This window comes from Zonotrichia albicollis, chromosome 6, assembly GCF_047830755.1.
Source record: "Zonotrichia albicollis isolate bZonAlb1 chromosome 6, bZonAlb1.hap1, whole genome shotgun sequence".
Taxonomy (NCBI): Eukaryota; Metazoa; Chordata; class Aves; order Passeriformes; family Passerellidae; genus Zonotrichia; species Zonotrichia albicollis.
The window spans coordinates 7854954-7873704 of NC_133824.1; the positions used below are offsets into that span (position 1 = coordinate 7854954).

At 41.2% G+C, this 18751-nt stretch overlaps 1 protein-coding gene across 3 annotated transcripts in view; it reads right to left on the bottom strand.

Moving 5' to 3' along the window:
- Nucleotides 1-1520: 1520 nt before the first annotated feature.
- Nucleotides 1521-18751, bottom strand: part of LOC102069867 (protein TUNAR) — a 163114-nt gene continuing 145883 nt past the window's right edge. For all 3 annotated transcript variants that reach the window (XM_074542407.1, XM_074542405.1, XM_074542406.1), the window contains one exon: nucleotides 1521-6365. In XM_074542407.1, the coding sequence (XP_074398508.1) occupies nucleotides 6180-6326 (147 nt within the window). In that variant the 5' untranslated portion in view covers nucleotides 6327-6365 and the 3' untranslated portion in view covers nucleotides 1521-6179. The remainder of the gene's footprint in view (nucleotides 6366-18751) is intronic.

Sequence of the window (18751 nt, forward strand, 5' to 3'; positions counted from 1 at the left end):
TAGCTTTTCCTGCTCACAAGAAGGGAATAATTTAACACTGACAATATAATCTTCATTCCTTTCTTTGTTATCCAGTACCAATGCTTTTGCATTAGCTATCATTATTACAGAAAAAAGAATAGCATCTGCAAAACTAAAATTGAATTCTTTGGTAGGGGGGGAAAAAGAAGCAGCACATTAAAATTTGAAAACATATATAGTCAATTTTAATCCATATTTTAAATTGACAAAGCCAGAATTATTTATAAAGACTTTCCCATCAAGTTTGCAGGAAATAAAGGTGAGAAATCACGCTCTGCTGCACAAACATTTTATTACATTTACCCACCACCAATATCAATCCCCCATAACAGCACTGCTCCTCAAGAAGGGAAGTGTTGGGGAAAGCAGCCACAGTGCATTAACTTCTGGCTGCCCGTGGCTCCCACATGGTGTCCCTTGCTTGTCCCTTAACACCCTGATGGCAGAGACTGACAACACCCAAGGCTTGTTATGGTGACAACTTCATGATATCAAGGCCAGATGAAAGTATCATGACATTTAATATGTTCCTGAAGACTTGGCTTCAGGAGCTATTAAGTTTCACAAAGTCTCAGCATCATAAAAGAAGTCTGCCTCAGTCTGAATGGTGACTGAGTGTGGAGAAGAACCTGGAGTGCAGGAAATAAACTTGCATTTGCCAGACTGTGAGGAATGATGGGTGGGAAAAGGGTTCCATCAGTGCCCTAGGCAGATGGCCTTGTCATTGTCAGCCAGAAATGGATGCTCCTGATGCTGTTCCTGTCCTGCAAGAGTGACATGGTTCCTTATCCTAGGAGACTGGGAAAGTCCAGAGCTGTTTATTTCCCTCAGGGGGAAAAGGTTCTGCAGCTGCCACAAGAGGCTCAGGGTGGTGCATGGGTCACCTTCAGCTGACCTGGGACTGCTTGCAGAAGAAAGGGTCCCAGTGGGGATAGCAAAGTGCCTTTCCATCAACAAGGAGGGATGTCCTTTCACTCTGCAGAGCTTGACTTGGGATCCAGGCTTTTACACAGAACACTTTTTGGGCTGTGTGGGCCAGTTAGAGCCCAGCCCCACCCCTGGGTGTCACAGAGGCTGTGTCAGTGTCAGACCACACCAGCAGGATGGTGTGTGGTGTGCCATGCACGTGAGCAGGCACTCTCCAGGTGACAGCTCCATTATTTACAGCTGGATCATTGGGAACAGTTGGGTGCTTTCAGCTCTACAAATTGCCTTTCACAACCTGAGCCCCCAGTGAAATGCAGATAAGCAAACCTAATGCCTGAGACAAGGAAATTCTTATTGGACACCAGATGGTTCATATGCAGATAAATGCATAGGGAAGCATGTGGGATTTCAGTCTGGTGTGGAGGTTTCCACACTGAATAACAGGTTTTGTTTCTCTTGGATCAGTGGTGGGGAAAGAAAGCTGCACTGAGTTTATAAGATCTTCTGGGATGAGCCTCCAAAACACACAGCCAGGTATGGAAGCAGTGCAGGGTCTGCAGCACATCTGCTGGAAATAAAGGTAAACAGATTTTTTTATTTGTTGATGTTGCATTATGCACTATTTCATAAATTTGTAAATCTTTGTAAATCTGTGCATTCTGTTCTAGAGAAGACAAAGCCTCTCAGTAAAAAAGAGGTGCTTACATTTATGTGCACTGTGTTCCTGGGCTGCCAAACAGTTCTCTTGGGAAGCAAGGCACTCAGAGTCCTGGTCAGTGTTTTCTTTGGAGGATGGCTGCTGAAATATTTTCAATGAGGTTCTTTCTTTCAGTTAGGCATATTTCTTCCACAAACTTTCCAAGGAACAATAATATTTTTTCTCCAAAATATTGGTTATCCAGAAACAAAGTACTCCAGCTAGACCTCAAACTAATTAGTAAATTCTGCAGTGCTGCCTCCTTGTAGTTCTAATTCAGTTAATGTTTATCATTTCCCTCTATGGGCCAAGTTCTCTGCATATGCCATAATTCACACAGAAATGGTAATTCTGACTCAGAAGAGATGGGACCTCTTGACACAGATGAGATCTTGGGGTATTTGGGGTGAGCTTCAGTGTATAGATTAATGGAAGTATAAGACACATTAAGCAATGCTTGAAGTTTGGTTGTGATGTAATTGAAGCTTTCTTTTGTATTTTGATAGCTGCTGAACCAAAATTTTACCTGTAGGCCAGAGGTGGGATTTATCTGGGCATTCACAGAGTGAAGTATCCCCTGGATTATCAGACAGTAACATGATGATGACTGTCCTTAAAATAATAAAACTCAGGCCTGTAGTAGATTGTTACACCTCAGTAAAACAAAACAACTGCTTCCAGAGGCTGCCAGGCTGCGTTTGTGTTCAAGCTCTCCTCAGGCACAATGAGGCACACACTACACTGCTGCAGAGTGCAGGTGGAAGGAGCAGAAGGTACAGAACTGCAAGGGCTGCCCTGAGAGCCAACACACAGGATGATACATTCCTCTATAAAGATGTGGTGGTTCCCAAGATGTTGAATTTTCAATGCAGTTGTAGGAAACAGATTGGAGGGCAGTAACCTGTCTGTTTTCTTTCTCCTAATCCTGCTGTGTGCATAATAAAGTTTTATCTTCTCCCTTCTTGAAAGTCTTTCTGTATCCACTAGCCAACACAACAGATAATAATGGGGACAGTGTCATCTTTCTATCACCTCATGAAAATATTTTTCATTCCCATGTTACAGACCATCAAACTACATAGGATAATCATATTCTTAGTTGCCTGATGCAAAAGGTGATGCTTTAATATCTTATTATGATATTGGATATTAATTTCCTTCTACTCAAAAGCAAAGATGAAAGATCCTGTCACTAATGGACTAATACTTAATTTTTTAAAATTTACTTTGGAAACTGTTTGCATTACATACAAGTCAAGCCAAAAATGAGACTTGGATTTTTCCTTGCCAAAGCAGATTTACCATTCAACTCTTGTAATGAGAAGTTTTATTCAATTGTTTATAGAGCAGTTGCTGACTATAAGGTATCCATGACATTTATATTACCTAGTCGAATATTTCTTATAGGCGCATGCTGAAAACTGCTCACATAAAAAAAGCATGAGGGTAATTTGGCTCCAGCTGTCACTGAGCCAAGAGCAGGCCTGCCCACAGCTGCCTGGGTAGGCACACCTTCAGATCCTTGTATAAAATATTCCTCTTCCACTGTCATTCTTGAAAACATACTTTTCCCCTATCACTGTTCATGAATACCAAATAAAAGGTAAAGAAATTGCCCTCAAAGGAAACGCTTCATTTTTATTTAAATGAATACTTAATGAATCTACTTAAGAAGAAATTGCCCCAGGATATTTCTAGAACTATCTGTGAACAGAAACCTGTAAAATTAAAATATTAAATGTTGAACTTTTTATGGAATGGGATAAACCTTTCTTCCTCTTTCAGAGGAATAGAAGTCCTGTGGCAAAGCACACTGCACACAGCTGCTGCTGGTAGGGGTGATGGTGCACCTGGACAAACTGCCTCCATCAGGACCAACAGGCAAAGCACAGCAGGGAAAGCATGGATTCCTTGGGCCCTTGATCCACCATTTCAGCTTATTTGGGCTGTTTGCCATACCTGACTTGCTGGAGGTGCTGGCCCAGGTCTGAATAAGTGCAGCAGTGCTGAGCAGAAAAAGCTCCCACTTTGCTTCAGTGGGTGAGGTGTCCTAGGCTGTTTTCCAATTTAATTTGTAGTAATAGTAGAACCCCTCATGAAATTTCATTCATTAAGCATCTTCCTGCCCCCAAGAAGATATATTACCATTTGAGGCAGAGGGAGGCAAAAACATATCTGGCATGAGACTTTTGACTCAGAGGATGTTCCTCTAGAAGATGAGCATGAGCCTTGGGCAGGTTGCTGTGGTGTTTGCTGGAAAAGGAGAAGTTCAAGAGAAACATCTGCAGAGAAGATCCTGGCAGGGAAGGGGCTGGCTGAGGTTCCACTGGTGCCTGGAGCATGTGCAGGTGCTCAGAGCCACAGGCTGTGAGCAGCAGTAGTTTAAACAGAAGAAAAAAATGCCTAGTGGAGTGAAATATATTGTAGCCATAAGGATGATCAAAAGCAGAGTTTGCTGATTCCTTAGAATTATCAATAAATAGGTATAAATTAAAAAACAAGATCACCTTCACTGAGCTACACTGTCCTGCACCACTACTGTTTCTTGTCCTCCCTGAGAGCTGCAGCACTACCAGCACTGTGCAAACACAAATGTTTCCTCAGCCATGCTGGCATGCATGGCACTGCCTTTCTCTGCTGTTTTCTACTTCAAATCTCTGCTCATTTTCTCACCTCTCTCACCCTGTCATGTTTTCATTAACATGAAATTATTCTCGCTTTGCTTTCCTTCAGCCTTCATATTGGATTTCATTGTAATTTATTTACTGACCTTTTTTCTACTCTTAATGGTTTTTGTTATTGACTGTATGATACCATAAGAGACTAAACACCTCTGTTTATAAGAGGTGCCCCTCAGGACTTTCCAGGCTTTCTTTTATATCCTGCGCTGAAATGCTCTATTTTTGAGATCATTCCTAGACCCTGGAAAATGGTGAAAAAGTCATTATTGATTCCACAGGGACAGGTCTGATCACTAAAATTAATAAGACTCTAAGGTGAAAATTTTCACAGCTGTAGCTTACTTCAATACCAATCCTCCTTGTGCATCTGAGAATGCAATCCAAACCACAAGTCAGTAAACAATTAATTGACCTGGTTTTTAAGAGGATATATCAGAGTTAGTAGGCAATGTACTTAGGCAGCTTGAGGCAGAATTGAAGTCTCATATTTTTAATGCTTTGTATATTTATAGGTACTGAACTCTGAAGAAAAATGGTGATCATCATCATTGTACATTCCTGTCAAAAACACAAGTCAGAGAATTTCACTGCACCAATTCAGTTAAAGCACATGTCAGAGAAGCATAAAGAGTTAATGATCCTCACATTTAAAATACACTCTGTATTTACAGTCTGGATTTCACTTCAGCCCCTCACTTTAGGCTCTATAAATTTCTCTTTTCAACTGTATAAACCTCTGCTCACTTCTCTCAGCACAAGTACTTAGAGAGAGTGACCAGATACTGAAAGCCATAAATTCTATGAATTTTGCAATATTTTGTGAGATGCCTCAGTGTTCCTTTCATTTTTTTCTTTTTTTAACTATAAATAGAGCCTTCTTTCTGCAACCAGTCTCCAAAGGTCACCTTACAATGTTTTGCTATTTCCCATATTAAGCAGCAATGCTTTTCAGCTGACATTCCAACTTCAAGTCATGCATGTGAGCATGATGCGAGCTTGCTTCAGACCTCAGTGAGAGGGCTGCAAACAAGACTGCTGTATAATTGCCGAGGAAAATAACATCCATTGTCAAAAGGGGCACTTAATCAAACAAAATTTAGCTGCATGAATACAAGTGTCTCCAAATATTTGGTTCATGCTAAAAATATAGCACATTTATTAAAAATATATATTTATAAACATTGGTATGAACAGACACAGATGTTAAGCAAATGAGAAAGGAAAAATAACCATGTAATGTATTTCTCCCAACATTTTATCAGGTTTAGGCAGACCTTGCTCAACAGAATTGTTTTTTTCATGATTGCACCATATGTTCATTCTAAATAAAAAGCTTGTCAGATTCAATGTAAGTAAAAGCAAAAACCAAGAGAAAAAACCATTTGACCTAACAGACACGTGATCTGTGCTATGAAGCTATCTTTGAGTTCAATCTTTGCGGGTATACAGCATACATTTCTAATTATATATAGTTTACAGTTTCTTTCTTTTCCTTTTTTTTTTCCTTTCTTGTATTTTATTTTCTTTTCCTTTTTTTTTTTTTTATTGTTTTAAAACAACATATCCCTGGTGGATTTCTTCAAAGCTACAACTTATATAACTGCAGTCATTCTCCCCCAAACTGAAAACCAAACAGAAAGGGAGAGGGCAGGAAGAAGAGTTAAGCTTATTACTGTGTGAAAAAGTCTTGTTAAATTAATTGTGCTTCAGTCTTCGCTGCCTTCAGGCAGTGCTTTTATGATGTGTTAATATAATACAGAGTCAATTCTGATTAAAGAACTTGTCAATAGTCAGCAATGTTTGTTGTCACTCTTAATGGCCATTTTATCTGGTCTATTTGCATGCCTTCTAGTTTACAACGTTGTATAAATATACACAAAAATGATCACAATGAGGTTCAGAATTGTCCCAATAATTCCAAGCATTGCCAAGATGGTTTCTTCTTTGCTTTCCTTTTCTTGACTGCCTTTATCTTCTTCATTTCCACTAGTGATTACCATCTTGGTGGCCAGTTTCTTTATCCTTCCCTTCAGAATAACCTAGATTTAGGAACAAAAACATCAAAATGGATTATTAATTGGAGTACAGAAGCTCATATTAATAGTGGAACCAATGGCAGAATTTTTGCCCCATAACATATTTTATTAAGAATTCATTTGAAAAGAATTAGTATTTCTATTAGCTGTTCAGTAAATAATTAAAATTACAGTTCAGCTATTCTGTGGTTTACTTATAACCCTCTGCTTATGTGCCAGGAACCACTGCTAGCACACATAACAGCTGCTATAACATAATAAAACTGGTCAGAAATGTACCATGAGGTGAGACTCCTCCAGCATCAGGGGGGACTTTGCCTGCACTGGGATCTTGCCATGTGGTGGAGACCCCATATTTATACTTCAGCCAAGAAGCGAGTGAGGGAAATAAAACTGGAAAGACCTTGCTTCTTTTTTTACTAGGAAAGAATCATTAAAGAGAAAGGCATTTTGTCTCCCGATGAGAAGGAAGACAGCAGTGACTTCTTAATAAATAATTCAAAATAAAAGCAAAACCAAAATAACATCCATCTTGGCTTTTATTTTCCTCGTTCTTAATGTATGATGAAAAGTTACTTGCAGCGCAGTGAGCTGAAATGTATCGATCTGCCTGCAGGGAGAATACAGCCATTTCCCAAGCAACAGCCCCAGCCTAAAAAAAGCAGATTCCTCAAATGTGGGACGAGCCCTGACTCCCAGCACAGCTGAAGCCACAAACAAAGAAGCTTCCTTGGTCTTCCCACCATCGGATTGTTCAAATTAGAAATGGATAAATTCTTATCCGTGTTTATCTAACACTGCAAATTTTAACCACATGGGCAAGCCAGAGTGTCCCAGAAAACTGAAAAAGGTTGGCTGATCTCCCAATGCCAACTGATCTGCCAAGATCTGGGTTCAGGCAAAGCCCTGCTGCTGTCTTCCAGGCTACAAGCCATATCCCATCGTATTTCTGCAGCAGAAAGCAGTGGTAGGATGTAGGAAAAAAAATTCCCCAAAAGCTCCTGCCTTAAAGAGGGATTTGATTTGGTCCTTTAGTGGACCCTCATTCCTCCCTCCACTAACTCACAGAGCAAAAGCAGTACCTCCCAGGCAGTGCATATATTCAGGGGGGTGAGGGCTCCCCAAAAACTGCCCACCACCTCTGTGGGCACCTCCCCTCCAGCAGGAATCATCAGAGAGGAGCCCTGACCTGCAGCTCCTCTGAGCTGCTCCTGCACTGCACAGCCACAGAGCAGCAGCCGCAGCACTGAAAGGATGGAAAGGACTGGGAGAGGTAAGGAAATCTTGCAATGGAGAGACTGAGAGGAAGAACCTGTATTTTTGTCACACCTGCAAGTGGTTCATATATAGGACAGAGAGTAACTGCTGGCAGTAACACTTCCTAGAAGTGTTTGATTCCCAGCAGGTATAAGGGATTAGTGGCAAGTAAGGCAGAAGTCGGGTTCTGCAGAGGCCTCTGTACTTACACTTGCATTAGCATTTATGTGTTTTGTCTTGTTGTAACCAGTGGATCAGAGGAAAAAATAACAAGGGAGTGAGAAACCTGAGAGTTCCTACAGCAGACAGCTGTCAGTGGGAGCAGGGGGCACCAAGGAGAAGGGCATCAAACAACAGAGCATCAAAAGTCAGAGCATGATCATCCAGAAGATCTTTGGATAACCTGGTCCAGGAAAGCAAAACTTCACAGGCACCAGGTACCTCACAGAGATATGGCTCCAGCCCTCAGAAACTGTCCCCAGAGTTCCTTCAGCCACAGCCATCTCCAGCTCTTCCTGCAGCACCTACCTCTTCCAGCAGCAGAAGGCTTTTGTAATATTTGCCCCAGCTGGTGGCCAGAGGAGGGTTTGGCTGCACCTGGTGCATGTCCTTCCTATCTTGTTAATTGCCACTGAGCAGTCAATGGTATCTTAACAAACAACTTGTCTCTGGGAAATCACAGGAGAGTTCCTACCAGTGCCATTTTCACACACGTCACAACCTGAGTGCATCCACTCCGTGTGCCATCGGACCACAAACCCACATCCCCGGCTATGACATGCAGCCATTACTTCACCCACAGAGCCATGAGTCATCTGGATATTCTGTTCTTTTCCCCTTCAGTAACTGGAAGGTTTTCCCTCTGGCCAACTGTTTTCATTTCACTGTTTATTTGAGAAATCAAGTAGGATTAAAAATATAGTCTGATAAAATCCCAGGCCTAGAATGGAAGGATTTGAGGGGAGAGTGAAGTTCTTTCTGGCTGCTTCCCACAAGAGCTGAACACTCTTGATTCAGCACACTGGTTCCCACAGAAATATGATCATACCCAAGCATCCTGTGGGTCAAGCCTTTCTGGCTTGAAAAAAGCCAGAGAAGGTGCAATTTGACTCTGCATCCTGTGCTTTGGGCAGTTTCCCATTCACACCAAAAAACCCACAGAGAGTGGGGCAAAGCCCCAGCTCTCAAGGGGCAGCTTGGCTCTGCAGCCACTGGCGCTCTTCAATTTTGGTACAGTGACCCTGCATCACATGTGCTAGGAAATCCTGACTCCAGGATTAGTGTGAACAGAGGCAGCATGGGGCTCAGACAGCATCTGATCTCCTATTATTAACATTCCCATTCTTTTCTTAATAAACTGTGCAGCAAGAAGTCAATATCAAATTCTCTCCTGCAGAACGTTAGATCCTAAAATTAACATCCATCTAAAAAGTAGCTAAATAATTCACACATGAAGGAGACATATCAAAGGCTGTTAGATATAAAGACAAAGCCTCTGGCTTAGCAAATCCTTGAGTTATGAATTTTTTGTAAGCTATGAAATTATTCTGGGGAAGTACCACCACACCTTTGCCTTATTATTAAAGTCTCTCCCAGGCACCCATTACTGGCTAATGAGAAAGGCAGAGATCCTTGGGCTGCACAATCTCTCATCTGAGGCTGCACAATCACGTTTTTCCTCTTTGCAAGTTGTACTTATTAGCAAGGAGATAGTGGGTGGTTTCAGGTGACATGGATCAGACTGCCAGGTTATTTCTGTCCCACTAAGAGGCCTTACCTGAGGGAGAAGTGCTCAGTGTGATGCAACAAAATATGCACAGAGAAGCTGGTGGCTGGACCATGATGAACAACAAGGGAGCATCAGCAGCTGAGAGTTTGCAGAGGGGCTGATGCACAGTGTGATTTGTTGGAGGTTGTGTCTATGTGCCTGTGCGCTGCATTTGGATCACACTATGGTGATCCTGGGACTGCATAAACTGCATCTTTCTTGGACAAAACTACACCCAAAAAAGTACTTTCAGCCCATGGCAGCAGGGATCCAGACAAAAGCTGGTGTGAAGTATAACCCTCAGAAAAAACACAGTGTGGGCACTGGCAGCACGGGTTTCCCTGGAGGGATTGCTCCAGCAGGTCTGCACTGCTCTCCATTTTATACAGCACCTAAGGAACAAGAGGCAGCACACAAAGGCTTGGTCTTAAGAGGAGTTTAACATTCAAACAGGACATGACTGGGACCAAACACAATTATATTAATACTTTGCCAAATATAGCACTGTTGAAATCAAGGTAAGCGTTGACTTTGTACAGGGAGGAGAGCAGAATGAAAATTACTTCTCCATATGTAAGGACTGACCTTGGGAGAAGAGTAGCACTCTCCTAATGGCAGACTCAAGCCTTTAACCTTCACAGGTCTCATGCTCAGAGTGGTATTTTTGCTGCCTGAGGTTTGGGGGTGTTTTTTTCTACTGGGGAAATACTTGCTGTCAGTTTAGTATAATTACCCCAATTAAGAAAATAGAAAAGTCATCTGGCTTTCTGGGTATCTCTTCTCAGTCTTTATTATTCTCTTCTAGAAATGGATTTCATTTATTTGACATTATTTAATATTTTTATGATTCTTATGACACATTTTTCCTTTTGTATTTTTCTGGTGGTACTTCAAGCTTGACAGAAACATTTCTTTTCCTTACCCAGAACCATGGCTAGAACTGCTCAGATAGGAGGGCTAGAGAACACTAAATTTACCATTTCTTTTAATAACTATCCTTCTTATTTAATTGCTATCTCATTAGGAAAGCACTTTCCTGCCACATCAAAATTAATGTCTTTCCTACTTCATTTTGTAAGATTCATCATTAACCCAACATCAGCCTTTGTACGGATACATATTCCAAAAAGCTATCAATTAAAAGATAAATATTCTGTGTATTCTGCACTGCACATGGGAGACAAGGACAGTTCAGTGGTTAGGAAACTCCTTGCACTATTCATCTCCTTGCACTTCTGCTGGCTTCATTCCTTATATCTACAGGAAATTCACTTATTCTCTCTGCTTCAGTTTTTCATCTGTGGGATTCTTTGAAGAATGAGTTATTCAGCCTACAGCAGAAAATGGTTCATAAAAAAGGTGGGGCCTTGCAAATACTTCGTTTCCATATTCATTTCAAAACAGGAACACACTAACATGAAAAGTTTTACATCCAGCTGTGCTATGAAATACACCCACTACCATCTCCCCAAATCTGGGGAACATTCTGCACATCACTACTCCCATTGCAAACAATCCAATGAACCAGGAAAAGCATTCCTAGCAAAAGATCTTTTTGCATCTTTTCACCCAGCATGGCTGATCTAAAGGTGATGGCTTGATGGCAGGGCTTTGGAAAAGGCAGTAGCAAGTGCATGTTTGAGAATTTACTGCAGTGTGTTTGTCACATCAAACATACAAAGCACATCCCTCACAAAGCACCTGCCCTGACATATCTGACAGTTTTTGAATATTCTGGCACCTTGACTTGATCTTGAGAAACTTTTGTAATATTAAATCATTTCTCCTCTAAGTCATTATTTATGAGCTCCCCAAAGAGGCTGCCAAGTGGAGGGCTCAGCCTGCAGAATCTGAGCTCCTGGGAACTCAGAGAAGGGGAGGATCATCCAGGCCCTCAGTGCTCCTCCTGATCAGCCCTGTGCTGTCATGTGTTATCTGGCACCTTGAAAAACAAGAATGGAAACTTCTGAAAACCTCCCAGGGTCAGATGCTCAGCTAGTACAGAGCAGTCCTCCTCCCCCAGCTCAGCTCAGCCACCTCCATTTACATCAGTGAGAATATGGCTCCTTGTTTTCAATCTACCTTGAATATCAGTGAGCACAAATTTTGTATTCTTAATCCATAATCACAGACAATCACCAGCTAAATTGTTTTGATATTTAAACTTGTTTACAGTCCCCAGGCTATTAGTTGTGATGACACATTAAGAGATAAGAGAGCTTTAATTTTCTGAGGATAGTTCCACCCTCTGGGGATAAGAAACACGCAGCGGAATCTTGTTTTGATTAGCAAACTGAAGAGGGCACAGAAATCACACACAGCAGAGTGGGAGTGCAGATGCTGCTGGAGCTGACACCTTCCCTTATCTCACAAACAAGAGCTCGAATTACCAAACAGGGAGGAGAGGCTCCTCGAGGATTTAACCTCACTTGAACATCACAGTCAAATGCGGTTTTGTTCCTTTCCTCCTAGTAACAACTTAAAACCTCCTTTTCCTCCAAGGGCAAACTTGGGAAGTTGGGTGCTTGGCTTAAAACCTGGACAGCCCCCAAGCAAGATGCTGAGCAGGGCATTAAGTTTTGCTGCTTGTGATGTATGGGAGGAAGGCACGCTTGGCACACACATTTTTGCTTGTTTGCTGTATTACATTGTCACATTCTCACTTCTGCGATGATTTTTTATCTGCTCTTGATCCTTGAGCTGTTTTTGCCAAACAGTCCTCTCCTAAACTCCAGTAACCCAGGGTACTTGTCAGCTATCAAGATCCTGCTCAGAGAAGCACTGGTAGGTGCAGGGAACCACATTTGCATTTCTTCTTAGAGTTGGATTTCTTCTTTCAGTTGGGAACTCAAAGGCACCATGGAAATGCAAGATGAGGCCAAGAGAAGCTCTGGGGTTGTAAGAAGCTTGACTAAAAGCTCATCCAGGCACAGCAGTGTGCACAGGCACTGCACAGTATGTATGAACAACAGAGGAATCAAAGTGGAATGAGCAGAAATTAATAAACAGCAGAAAACAGTATACCCAAGAGAAGCAAAGACCTGCCATAAGAGAAGGGAGAGGGGAAACTAGGAAAGGTGCCCATGGGGAGGTCTTTCATTAGAGAAAAGAAGATCAGAAGGAACAGGAATGTGAGCCAGGTTCAATAACACTCCCCAGCAGTGAGCAGAGACCAGTGCCTAAAGCGAAGGGATGTCTCAGTGGAGAGAGGACACAAGCACTTACGTAGTCCTCAAGCAGGAAAATAAACCCACATCAGACTGCTGGTATGCTGCAGCTTTTAGTCAGTGGGAAATACTTGCTATTTATAGCACCACAGGATATTTCCAAAGGTCTCAGCAATGTGAGACCCCCTCTAGAATAAAGGGAAGCACTCAGCAGCAAAGAGGTTACTCTGAGAGGGCAGAATTTAAATAAGTAATGTATTACAGGGCTCATCCTGCTCTTCACCTTGGGTCTGATCCAGTTTGTTCTGGCAGCAGCTTTTGTCCCCCAGGCAGCTTAGAACTCAGGGGAGGAAAAGGACTTGCAGCCAGTTTCACAGTTCTTCCTTCTCCTCCTTTATGTCTCTGGGACTATTCACAGCCGTGATATACTCAGGATACCTAAGCTCTAATGTAAAGAAGTCAAATATTTTCCATACAAATATCCTTATCTTAGAAACAAAGCTCTAATCCATAGCAGAATAATGATCCTCAAGCACCAGGCTGTTAGCACTGTGCAGGCAGTGCCATCCCCAGCCTCACTGACAGCCTTTGGTTCCCCCACCTACAGCAAGGCTTCCCGCGTCAGGGTCCATAAGGTTTCATGAGTCCCAGGTTCCTGGGTTGTGGAAGATACAAACCTGCCCAAAGGGAGGGAAAATTACCCTTTAACCCACAGTCCTTTCCCTTTTAGTATGAGATGCACTATGAAGAATGAATGAATTGTTACAGATCAAAATTAAGTCTATATAAAACACAACTGGAGGAAACATTTATAATTAAAAGTCCAAATTTAACAAGCCCAGAGGTTAGCAATTTTCTGGTTCAATCTGAAGAGTGGTGAAAATTCAGTGTGTTTCTGTTTGGTTTGGACTGGCCTATTTTGTGTTCACAACCCATTTTCCTGATACACAGCACTTTGCTGTGTTGCTCAGTGCTAATGCTCAGGAGCAGAAGCATTTGACTCTCAGTGGTGCTGCAGCACACACTTGCCATTTTCCTCCTTTTAAGTACTCATTATTTCTTTTCAGACCTTTAGATTTCCACAGTAATACTGGTGCAAGTATTGCTCAGTTTTATTAGAAAAAGTCAGATGGTCCAACTTCTGCTTGTTTGTTGCTGACATAGAGGAAAATTAAATCCTGGCTTGGAATTTGCAAGTTAGTGACAATAATACCTCACATTTGCTGAAATCAGAGTTCATGGGCTGTCTTTCCCTTTAGGAGGCAACAAGAAAGTCTTTAAGCTGAATAAATAGAAAAAATGGTTGAATGAATGAAAAGCAAAGAACAACTTTATCCCAGGAGTAGTCAGTTGCTAAATTAGTGCATGGATGCAGCTATTTTTTAGTAGCATCTTATTCCTTGATGCTACTAAAAGCTTGACAAGGACCCAATATTGTTTTCTTTCTATTTTGCGGTCTTCAGTGAACTTGCCACTACAGTATCCTCTAGCAATGATGTCAAGAGATAATTAAGGGACTTCTGAAAAAGTATCCACTTATTATTTGAATTTATTTTTCACTCCTCATTAGGCAATTTGGGACAAAATGAGTAATTGGCTTTTATTCTTCAGGCCACCTAGAATGTTGTAAGTCTCTTACCATATCCCTGTAGCCATCTTTTTTCAAGAATGACAAATCCCAGTCTGTCTGGTGCCATCCTCATACAGAGACTATTCCATGCTTTTGGTTTTGTTTTTGTTTTGCCCTTCTCTCTGGCTTTTCTGTTAATATGAAGGAGTTTTAAGCAGCAGATGGCAAAACCTTCCTGGGCTTCAGGTATTAATGTCCAGCCTGTGAGCTGAAGCTGTACTGTGCTTACCCCAAATATTTTGTCATTTACAGATATCAAGGTTGGCAGAAAGAACACTTTTTGTTCAAAGATGAAAAAGGAAAAGGAAAAGGAAAAGAAAAAGAAAAAGAAAAAGAAAAAGAAAAAGAAAAAGAAAAAGAAAAAGAAAAAGAAAAAGAAAAAGAAAAAGAAAAAGAAAAAGAAAAAGCTAGCACTTGTCCATACCACACACTAAAAATTATGATAAAGATTTGAAGTTTGAAGCCACAGCTCTCTCTTCCAGTCTTTTGCTCATCTTCCCCGGTTTAACAAAGCAGAACAATAAAAATCTATCATGAGCACATCTGAATGCTGAAAAATTCCGATATAGAAAAATAAATAAACAAACCAACAAATAAATCTGTAGAATTCCTCAAATTTTCAATTTTTTTTTCCAGATAATTTTTTTTCCAGTATTAGCTGAAAAAGCTTTGTGAAAGAATGAGATGCTAAAGTATCACTATCATTTCAGACCTATTTTTCTATTTCAAGGGCATCTCCAGGCTTCTCTTTTAGGAGCAAAAATACTTTGCAAGCCCTGTACAAGGAAAAAATGCAATATCCAAGTCTCAGAGAAAGACAGGTCTCCGTTATCTGCCAGAAGGCACATAACCTCTGTCATAAGCAATTTGAAGATCTGCCCTCACCACTGCATGTTGGAATGGAAACTGAGCTGCTTCAAAGACATTAAAGAAATATTAAGAGAAGGGAAAGTGACATAAATTTATATTAATTTGTTGCTATATAATATCCCCAAGTTCAGCCAAGGCCAGGAGATAATTTGGCCTGTAATGGATCAAACTACCTTTAGCTCAGATGTGACCCCTCCTTACAAAATAAATGTGCACCAGAAGAGCATTCAGAAGCCTGAGGGATATAGAAGTAGAGTTTCTCTAGGAAATGCCTTTTAGTGTGCAGGTAAAACAACAATATATAAAACATAAAATCTCAACTTTTACTTCCATCTATATCTTTATTCCAAAATTAATTTTTAATTATGGATACTTTAAGGGAAACTACAAATACATCTAACTAACTGATACTTTCTGATTTAGGAGAGTTGTGTTCAGGGTTTTTAAAAATAATTTTAAAATTATAACTGTTTGGTTTGAAATTATAGTTACCAGCCATTTGTCTCAGGAAAAATAATTTTTTGGAATAAAAATCACCTAGTTTTGCTGTTTATAGGAATGATACTTGTAAACCAATTTTTTTTATCCACATAAAAACCTGACAATCATTTCTGTGAAATACTCAAATACCTTCACTTTGAAGCAAGGACTGTATTTTCAATTTTACTGTGGCTGAGATGGTTTGATATAAGTGCTGAAGAAGGTTTTGTGTGTCTGAAAAGATGTTTACTTTTAAGTGATAGGTATTGTAAAAGAAATTACTTATCTTGTAATTTCTTTTCATGTTTAATTACTCTCCTAGCCTGGTGTATCCTTGCAGCACTCCAATAGGTTGAAATGACATTGATAGTTTTCCATAAGAAAATCTGAACAGCAGAAAGTTTTCATTTTGCTCTTAAAAATAAATTCTTTGGGTTTTTTGTTATTAATTTTCAAAAACCACCCAAAAATGCCACAATTAAAGGTGATCCGGAAAGAATTTAGCCTCCATCTGTTCATGCATTATCAGGTAGGCTTTAGAAAGCACCAAATTCCAGCTTCAGTCAGAGCACCACACATTTCCCATAGAAAAGGAGAAAAAGAAAGCTTTTTCTTGTAGAGTGTTTCAATTTTTTTTTTTTCTGTGTCAGAATTTTGAGGTGTCAAGAGAATCTGAGAAGAGGAACAGCAGTCTTTTGTCTGTAAGCCTGAGATGCTGCTCTGAGGACCAGGACAAGCTGCTCACACAGTGCTTTTCACACCTGTTCCCTGGTCTGTGTTTCTGGGAGCCTGCCTCGGGCCTGGGGGTTAGAATATCTGAAAGTGGCAACTACTGGCCAGCAGTGTAGGGGAAGGTAATAGGAGCTGCAGGATGTGCTGCCAGGTCCTCTGAAAAATTTACATTAGACACCCACAGTTATGGATACCTGTAATTTTGCTCTTTATTTGCCTTAGGTTATCAGCTGTACCAGGGAGCAATGGCACTCAGAATTGCTATTAAGATGCAATAAATGGAAATTAGTCAGCGTTTGCACGTGGCAAGGACCTGCATGGTGGAACACCCTGGAATGTCCCAGAGGGAAATAATTTTGCCTTCACAGCAGAGTCTGAACTATGCCTGGAAAAGAAAATCAAGTATTGAACTCACAAACTGAGTCATTTATTATGGGCACCGAGTGAGACTCGGATCCTGCGCAAAAATAGTCTGTGACTGATGCACCTGTGCAAGGTGGCAAATTAATGGAGTAGAGACAATTGTGCTTACAGCATTTCTTAGCTTCAAGTGCTGAGCTGCACAACCTTGATAATGTTCTTTTCACATACTGTTTTGTGTGCAATTATTACCTGTATCAGTCCAAATTTAAAAATAGAGCATTTCCCTATTGAATGCCTCTTTTAGGATGCATTTGTGGCTGAATTTTAGAGGTTCTAATATGCTGAAACTCACACTGAAGGCTATTGGCACTGTCACAGCAACACCATCCAAACCGTGAAAATTTCAGAGCCTCTTTCAAAGCCCTGGGATGAGCACTCCAAAATGGAGGCAGCCAAAAATCCCTTGCCACTTGTAAAACATTAGATGTAATAAGATAAAATAGCAGATAATTTGAGGAAGAAGCTATTTTCTAAACCAAAGTTGTCAAAGTAGGGTAACACTCCAGGCAACCAACTCCCACACCTTTTATCATCATCATTAGTCATTTATATTGCAGCAGCATGCAGCAACCCCTGCTGACGTCTGGGCTAGAAACCAGACACAGATAGGGAGAATGATACCTAGCCCAAGCAGCTTGCAAAATTACAACAGTATGAAGTGTAGGAAAGGGAGGGAGGAAGAACAGAAGGTTGAAGTGGGTTTCTGAAGGTCGATTTGCACAAACCTGGCACAGCCAGGACAGTCAGGGCCTCGATCCATGGGAGCAGCTGCCCCTCTGGCTTGTGCTCTGAATGAGCATGGCATGGGAGAGAGATGGCAGCTTGACTTGTGCATGTCCCCTGCCCCTGGGAAAACAAGCTGGTTGTGCCAGGAGTAACACATTTGGGAAAACACAAGGGCAAGGTGACACATCTCCCCTTCTTGGGGTAGAGCTCTGTGGCAGAGCAGAGAGCTGGGATTTGGGAGAGAAAATGTCACAATTAACTCACAAAATGCTCTGGCAAGGCCATTGGACAGGCAGTGAAGAAAAGAGCATGGGAAGAGCTGGTTCTCCTATCCCCTGTGCACTGGTGCATTGCTGTAGCAAGTGTTTGCTGTAGGGAGTTGTGGGTATCACAGGCTGAGGTTGGCAGGGACCTCTGCTGGTCACCTGCCCCAACCCCCTGGTCACGCAGGATCACCTACAGCCAGTTACCCAGGACCATGTGTTGGAGAATTTTGGTCAGACATGGCTTGAAAGAAAAAAAGGCCATGAAAATATACACCTGATGGAAAAGTAAAAGACACTTGTAAGCAGCAGTTCCCACGCCTGTTTCTGTAAATAATAAGGTTCTCAGGCACATTTCTATAAACAGCAGAGTTCTCAGGCTGTTTTTTCATAACGGGTAAATATTCTGTCCTTGGCTGGTATGGGAAAGCAAAAATAACAAACCACAGGTATTGAAAACAAAAGGAGGGGTTGGTGTTTAATCTGTAACCAATGATGAGCTCGGGTTTTGCAATATGTATGAACTTAATTAACACCGTTATAAAAATGTGCATGGTTGATCAATAAATCGGAGTTCGATGCTGATCAAAGGATGGGTTGTCTCCTTTCGCTTTCCACAACCATGTCCAGGGAGTTTTTCAATATCTCAAAGATGGAGACTGCACAATATCTCTGTTCCCTGCTTGCTCACCTTCATGGTTATGTGCTTCCTGAGGTGCAGAGGTTTCCATGGGGTAGCAAAAGATTTCACCTTGCCAGTGGAGCAGAGCCTCTTGGATTCAGTTCTTTTTTCCTATCACTTATTCTCTTTAAAAAGATCCAACTTATGTTGCCACAGATCGGGAGAGATGATTTGCATGTGTCTCCCAACTGTACAGAATGCCTAACAACCCAAACCTCTGTCTGCAGTGGGCACTGTGCTATATAAGGAACACACTTTGATAGTGAATGTAATGCAACGTACACATCATGTTGCCTCAAGGTCATGGGAAATTGTATCTGTTTATATGATGCATCTTGACATACTCTAATGTAGTGCTAGTAATTTAAAACACTGACCACATAAAATGTGA